General features: G+C 28.2%; 1 protein-coding gene across 1 annotated transcript in view; it reads left to right on the top strand.

The window, feature by feature from the left end:
• LOC107608029 overlaps nt 7,997–8,694 on the top strand; it is a gene marked incomplete in the record, with an annotated part of 2,728 nt that continues 2,030 nt past the window's right edge. Inside the window, 1 exon segment of the mRNA XM_016309950.2 lies at nt 7,997–8,683. Coding sequence (XP_016165436.1) covers nt 8,430–8,683 — 254 coding nt within the window.

The raw sequence follows: 8,694 nt of genomic DNA, 5'->3' as shown, positions 1-8,694 counted from the left end.
AATTCTTGATAAACGAAGTGCCTCTAATTCAGACTCCAATAAATTAATCTCCACCCTCGAATTAGATCTATTTTCTTGCTGCCACTTGACACTCTTATGCCGATATCACTTTATTTTTTGGGCTAGGATATACATGGCTGATCCTTCAATCTATTCATACCAAATCTCTCTAACATTCTGTCTTATTTTCTCATTAAAATACTATCTTTCTTGAAATTTGAACCGTCGTTTAGACCTCTCAGTTCTTGGGTTAGAGTCCAAGAAAAGAGGAGAATGATCTGACCTTTGATTCGGAGAGTCTAAAAACTGATGCATTAGGATAGAGTTGTTGTTAGTCAACTTCTACTAGGAACCGATCTAGTCTCTTTTGTATTAACTCATCACCACTTTGTCTATTTGACCAAGTGAATGGTCTTTCAATCATACCAATATCAATAAGAAAATTATCATCAATAAAACTATTAAAAGTCTCAATAGAGGAAGGAGATTTTACACCCCCACCTTCTTTCTCTAATTGATTAGAAATGATATTGAAATCACCTATTATAATGACCTTAGCATGGAACTGTTGAATGATTGATATTAATTCAACAAGCTACAACATTCTAGAACCATCTGCTAAAACTGATGCTGCAATAAAGAATCTACCATACTGTAAAATCTGAACGGTGTAGTCATCTCTCCATGCCATTACCAAATCTCCAGATAAGCCATATGAATCCACAATAAATCATTCTTTGAAACCACAGGATATTATTTTCACTTTAACTTGTCGAGATTAATTTTTTGTTTTGCAGATAAAACCAACTTTGGAGGAGTAGGATTTACAAATCCCTTTAAGATTATGGATTGTCAAGGGTCTTCCCAAACCCTGACAATTCCATGAGAATAGCTTCATATTCTTCTGGGTGTCACTTGAAGGCTAGTACCCTCCACCGTTATATCGTCAGATACAATATCATTAAGATAAATTTTTTTAGAGATATGATTGAGATCTTTACCTCCATCCTTCGTTTGAAATTTATCATCGACTTTCTGGCAAGTTGTTTCAGGCTTGATTTTTTACTCTCTTCTCCAGACTTAGTTATGGCGCTATTATCTTGTTGGTCATTATTCAAGAGATAGAATAACTCAGTGTTATTATTGTCACCTGATTTATCCTCCTTTCTAGTTCTAGAACCCGAATTGACAACATGTTATCTCTGTTATGGTTTTTCTGGTAGTCTTGCATACTTAATTTTGAGAAGCTATCAAAATGTCAGGAAGGTGGATATTTTTTCTTCGGTTGAACTGGAACAGAATCATCCCGTGGGTGATTAGGATTGAAGGAATCTCTCTTTTCAGTTAATCGTCTTCCAATTTGATCTCCCTTAAACCATTCACCAACTCTATCTTCTTTGACATTGTTTTGCTCAGAATCATCAACAAAAGATTGACAGTTTTTAGTTTCGTGTTCCAATTTTGCACAATAGGTACAAAACATACCTATTCGTTCATAGCGAACTCTAATTTTCAGTATTTCTTTGTTAGGATAAACCAATTTTAGAGTATCTCTTATTCTTTTATCACCGTTCATTTTTACTTTAGCTTTAACTATGCGTAGATCTCTGCCTCTAACTTCAAATAGAACAATATTTTTAATTTGTCCAAAATTTTCACGTAATTTCTGGTCAACTTCAATTATTTTGTATTGTTCAAATAAGCCCTAAAATTATGTTCATATAAAAAAGGAAGAGATGTAATTATTTTTTTGGTTATTGTCTGCTTCTATCTATGGCGTGAAGAACAAAAATAGACAAATAAAATTTATGATACATATAATTGATGAATTTTTATGATGGTTATAATTATTGTGTTGTAAAATTTTAATAATACTTAAAAATATGGTTAAAGTTAGAGTTATATTTTTTATTATTTAATAATATTTTTAAATTTGATCATATTTTTATATTTTAAATTAAAAGTGTTATCGAATTATAAAAATAGTGTGATTTTAATTTAATTAATTTTTTAAATATTGTCAAAAATTTACAATTGCTATGGCCATTAATTATAATCATAGCCACCATAGAATGTAATATATAATTGACCGAATTTAAAGTCTTATTTAAACCAATATTTTTAATTGGTTATCATTAAAAAAATACTTAAAAATCTCTCCTTGCAGCTGATTCAGAATGATACATTTTTATGCTTAATTACATGATGAATTGATTACGAAAATTTTGGCCAAAGAAATTAATAGAAACTTTGAATTCTCTATCAATTTGTTTATTAGTAAAACTAAGTAAATTCAACATCAATTATTCTTACATAATCGAGATAATGTTTCAGAACCTTTTTTTAATTGGGTAAGTACACCGGGAAAGAGAAATAGAGAATTAAGCACATGTTTGTTGAATTCATTAGTGACGGTTGTATAGCTAATTTGCTTAACTTCATTACTATTTTAAGCATATATGATATGCCAATAGATAAAAATTAAATTAGAACCGACCTAATTAGTGTAAAGCCAAGAGAGATACTGATATTATTATATTTTTTAATTGTATATCCCCTAGACCCCTACCAAAAATGAGATTCTAGTATGATTCTTTTGGTGGAGTTTTAATTTCTATTGTTTTGTATAATAGGATTAGGATCCTATATTTAGATACGGCTGAGAAATTAAACAAAATACCTGTTTTAGTAAAAAAATTACCCTCAATAATGAAAGAGGTATTGAGAAGGAGAGCTACTAATAAACCTACTTTTGACCTAATATTGCAATCGATGAAATTCGTTCCTAAAAAAATTTATTTTTTTAAATTAGTCATTAAAAAAATTTTTTTATTTAAATTCATCTTTCAAAGATTTTAAGTTAATTAAATTAATCTTTTTGTTATCTTTTTTATTGATGGCATCAAAATTTATTGATATGATACATTAAGTAACACCACAACACACATCTGACTATCTTAATTGGTTACTAATATAATAAATTTATAAAATTAGATTAAATTAACTCCAAATTGAGATATTTCAATACTTCAAAATCTTCTCAAATTAAAGTTAATTTGATCTAATTTCATAAACTTATCATATTATTAGTTAATTAAAACTGCATATTAAAGTCAATGTAATATCACTTAATATAATATATTAGTAAATTTTGATGTCATCAATAACAAAAAATGATGATAAGACTAATATGACTAATTTAAAATTTTTTAAGAACAAATTTGATTAAAAAATTTGTAAAGGCTAATTTAAAAAATGATTGACCTTTGAATGATGAATTTGACAATTTACTCTACTTATTATTTTTGGACTAAATTGTCAATTACACCAAAGTTAAAGTCAGCAAGATACTGAAGCATGTTACCACTAAACTAATCATAGTATAGTACATTGGCCAAACCATTTTTTTTGTATTAAAAATTTTTTTTTGTTCAAATAAATTAGATAATTTTTAATTTTAGGTATCACAACACATTTATACTATACATTCACTTATACAATACTAAAAAATTTCTATTTAAAGACCCGTTTGCTAAAATTTAAACTTAAATATAATATATTAAAAAACTTATAATTTTTTTTTGTTTACCCAAACGGTATCTCCCAATCCGACAGGTTAAGGACTAATCTGTCGCGAATTTGAGCTCCATTTAAGGGTTTGCTGCTGGCCAATGAATTACTGCATGTACAAGGCGGAGTTCGAACTCTCGACACTTACTTAAGCGGGCGAGTGAGCTGACCACTCAACCAACCAACCCTAAACTTATAATTTACTACTTGAAGTCTTGAACTAAGGCCTCAGCTGCAAACCAAAACAATTTTAAGTCACACACATTGCAATAAGGTTCTAGCATGCTTCAAAGAAGATGAGAGATTATTTTTGGATAAATACTTTGTAGAGAGGGTTATATGGGTCACGTCAATTAAGAAAGAAGGTTACTTGGGCCCACAGAAGAGACAAAGCTACAAGGCCTATATGATATCTAATCTGGCCCACTTGGAAATCCTTGTCTCTATGGAGCCCTCCATTTTCATCATAACAAACATATATCATTTGTATTTTATTTATTTATTATTTATTTATATGTAAAAATTATTTTAGTCTCTAACATTTAAATTAAATTTTAGTTTTGTTTGAAATGTTCTATTTTTATTATAAATATTTTATTTTGTTCTATTTTAGTCATTTGATTAAAATCAAAATTTTTCTTTCAAAAATATTTTTTTTATTGTTATCTTCTTTTTCACTTTATATTATGTCATTTCTATTCTTAAATTACTACAACAACTACTATGACTATTATACATATTATATTTGTTGCTATTTAATTAGAAGAAAATTATGATGGAAAAAAAGAATATTTAAAAAAAAAATCATTTTGACCAAAAAATAAAATAGAACAAAATAAAACGTTTAGAATAAAAATAAGACATTTCAAATATTAAAAAAAAAAATAGGACTTCGTTTAAATATTTGAGATCAAAACAATACTTTTTTGCATCTAATTTAAAATCATCAAAAGTAATGACTCTACAAGTCTCTATATAGCAAAATATAATGGCAAATAATGTACTTGACCATTTGTGGTTATTTTACCTATAAATAAAAATGATGATTGATGGCCACTTAATATGTTATTGCCAATTAGTGATTGCAATCTCTATCTTGAATATGTAGTTTGATGCAAAATATGTAATTATTGTATCATACTACCATAATTATGTATGCAAGGTTCAAGTGATGAGATTCGGTCTATACTATTAGTTGAATAAATTAAAATAATTAATAACACAAAACTCATTGATCTAAGTGATGCTTAACTTTCAAGCTTCTATATGATTCTAGTACAAGTTCCAAGATTCATATGTCACTCGGGGAAAAAAAAAAAAGAAGAGAGATACATCCACAGTTATAAAGATTTTGTGTGTAATTGAAGATAGACTACCAACAAATTAAAATAAAATTATTATATACTATATATAAGTATAGTCACAATGCAAATTTAAAAAATAAATTAATCTATTATGTATTGTGTGGAGACATAAGGTTGTGGTCTGTAATTTAAATATTCTTATGTGATTGGGCATAACACTAAAAATTTCTTAATATATATAAACAGTTCCATTGAATGAAGTTATATATATGGTGTAGTAAATGACAAATTTGCTTATCATTCTCACGTGCTATCCTTCATCCTCAAAGGACAGGAACATTTGTCTATGAGCCAAGGACATTGAATAGTACAAATCTCAATAAGAATCCATGCAATTCAGTTTGTGTAACTGTAGAAACCTCTTACCTTTATTCACTACAATCCCAAAAGAAATAATAAAGCTAAGGAGGTGATGACATAATATAACTAAGATACTTAATTATTAATTATTGATCGGAAAATTAAAATGGGAAATTAAATCAGAGACAATGTGACAATGTCATGTGTGCTTTGCTCGAATCTTTAAAATAATTAAAAAAAAGGTTAAAATATAAGAAGATTATACAAAGGAATTAGACAATAAGAAGTGCGCAATACTTTGGATTCCCCTTGAGAAAAGGGATTAATTAATTTTGTGAAAATTATAAATAAATTTGTTATTAATTAAAAAGGGATAGATGACACCGTTTAACATGGAACTACGCACGTGAGATATGTCCTTCTCATATCATGTAATGTTGTTGTATATATATATATCATGATGAAAATAATTAATATGATGAGTCAGAAAATTCTTTTAAATTTTAATAAAATAGCTTTGGTAATAATATATTGCATTTATCAAATAATAAAAATAATAATCTTGTGGAGCTTGTGATGATCCTCACATGCCAAGCATGATTTTCTTGCTTCCTTCTTAAGAAGATTAATTATGGCTGTGTTATTATTAGCAATTAGCATCATTGTTTTGCACGTCTTGTCATATCTATGAATCATCACAGTTGTTTCATCATGTAATTAATCTTAAACTAGTATTTGGAAATTAGTTTGAGAGATAATAACATAGTATATATATATAGAGAGGTAGACAATAAGAATACTAAATAATGTGAAATTGTGAATAATGGATATGTCGGATATGTATGCAGATGATTATGTTCATTATTTTTAATTGGATGGTTATTTCTTTTGATTCGATTTACTCATGCACAGTTAACAATGACTGGATGTTCAATTTAATAGGTGTGCAAATGATTATCCTAATGTTAAAGTTTATGAGGTAATTTAAAATTAGAGTATTTTTTTTACTTTATTGGATCAATTTTAGAACGTATTATTCACATTATTTACAAAAATCATTATCTACTTAACAAAATCCATATATAATATAATACAGGGATAACAGCGAAAACATATTTAATAATAGTAATTTAACATTTAACAATAGAACCAAAAAAATTTGTCTCAATGTCATATTTCTACAATAATTTTCATATTTTAGAATTTGGCGAAAAATACAAAAATCCATCTTAGGTGACAAAAAATACTTGACTTTTCTGTAATTTTTTTTTTTTGGTGACTTGACTTTTCTGTAATTTATGCATGCATGTATGTACTCATCACATTTTATATATATATTAGCAATATATTTGGTTGAACTTGAATCAATTATTAATAATTTATTTCCAAAATGTGTATCTTAATATTTATTTATTTTTCTAGGTTTCCTGAAAAAGAATATATTCCTGATTTTTTTTATGCAGTATGAAATCTGTATGCATGAACCTAGAAGTTCAAAAACTAAACAAGGTAGTTAATTTTATTGTTACTAAAGAGATGTTTCTAATTAAAATTTTTAAGAGAATATTTTCCACTGAGAAGCCACTTGTGTGAAAACTATGCAAGAACAAAACAAACAAACATGAGACTCTCTGAATAAATAGTCAATTATGTTTAGCTTTTTATGGACAGCATAAATTGTGTAACAATTTTACAGTAACATATATAATTGTGTTCTAGACCACTAGCCTAATTATTGGGTATGTGTAGTTTGTAATTGGACCATCAAACTAAAAAAAAAAAAAACTTTTACTTTTGCCTAAATAGAATATAAAAATAATGTAACTTGTTAATGAATTATTGAAGGGTAAATCACAAATTTAGTTCTTAAGATATTAATACTTTCACAATTTATCTCAAAAAAATAAATATTTATGTAGTCAGTCTTTCATATGTAAATAATATTTGATAAAATACCTAAACCCTAAATAATAGAAAAATATTTTAAAACACTTTTAAAGCTATTCATATTTAAAATATATAGTTGTGAAAGGCATATTTTTTTAGTTAAATGGTGATGTCTCCAATTATAATTTATACCGCATACAATATAATTTGCACTAAAATCAGATAATTTTTTTGAGGAGTGCTAGGGGCCAGTAATTTTTGTGATTTGTAGTCATCAAATAGTCATCAATGGTAATTTTAATGATGTGAGATTGGTGTGAGATTTAATCCAATGGCTCACATTTCTTTGCTGATTACATGCTGGTCAGAATTTGAAAAAGTTGCTGCCCTATACTTTTCCAAATTTTTTTTGTCATTAGTCCAACAAAACTTACACACTTGTAAGTTCCAATCAAAGTCTTATTAGTTTCTTCTCGTTTCTCTTAACCAAACTTTCTAATTAATTTCTTGCTTCATAATTGCTTATCCGTGTAAATTATTTATGTGAAAAGCATAGGGGGAGAAATTTGAGCTAAATTTCTTGCTTCATAATCGCTTAAACGTGTTTTGTTCCACCTAAAAGATAACTAATAAAGAGAGAATCATTTTTCAATAATCCTGAATTGAAGGGGGAAATTAGCAAAGGGTCCTAGCAAGTAGCAAGAAGTGACATACCGTTACTTTTGGTTAAAGCTTACCCTAGTACAACCATGGAACTTACCCTTCTCTCCCTAAGAACTTACCCTTATATTATTATAATAACAATCTCTCCTTATAGGACATGCATGCACCACACCACAATCACAATTCACATATCATTCATTTAATAACGAGATATTCTTAAAAATGAAACTATATAGAAATATGAGAAAAAGCATTAATGAAGTATATGAAGTAGCGTTACACCTAATGCTCTTTTCTTTTATAGTCTTGTTTAGCTTTTATTCTTATTCGAATGCCCCTACCCTTCTAAGTTCTAACCCATCAATCTAGCTCTCTCCCTTTTCCATTCTTTTCTTCCTTCCTTCCTTTCTTTTTCTCTTCCCTTTCTCTGTTTACTTTCTTCCCATTATTCTCATCTCACAAAAACCCTTTTTCTTCTTCTTCTTCTTCTTCTCAATGAAATGAACCACCACCAATCCAACCCCATCATCATTCATCATCATGGTCTCTTCTTCTTAGCTACCTTCAAACTCAAAAACCCAAAGAGAGACAGATAAAAAGAAAACAATAACAACCTCGAAAAAACAGAGACAAAAACACAAACACATGGCAGGCATAGCAAGTTTCTTCAACAAGTTCCTGTCTATGTTCATCATCCTCATTGTTCACCTTGGTTGCTTCATCTTCACCACCAGCTACACATCAACAACAACAAAGCAAGAAAACAACAACAATAATAATAATAATCTCTTGCAACCATCTTCAAAGAAACGCAAAATCTCACCTTCATCACACTCACAACCGTCTTCACCTTCCCACCCAAAATTCAAAACCCACAAAGCACTCTCTTCTTCTTGGCATTCATCAAACA

Source organism: Arachis ipaensis, chromosome B01, assembly GCF_000816755.2.
Source record: "Arachis ipaensis cultivar K30076 chromosome B01, Araip1.1, whole genome shotgun sequence".
Classification (NCBI taxonomy): Eukaryota; Viridiplantae; Streptophyta; class Magnoliopsida; order Fabales; family Fabaceae; genus Arachis; species Arachis ipaensis.
Note: the sequence above shows the minus strand (reverse complement) of the source record. Positions and strands in the feature narration are given on the sequence as shown.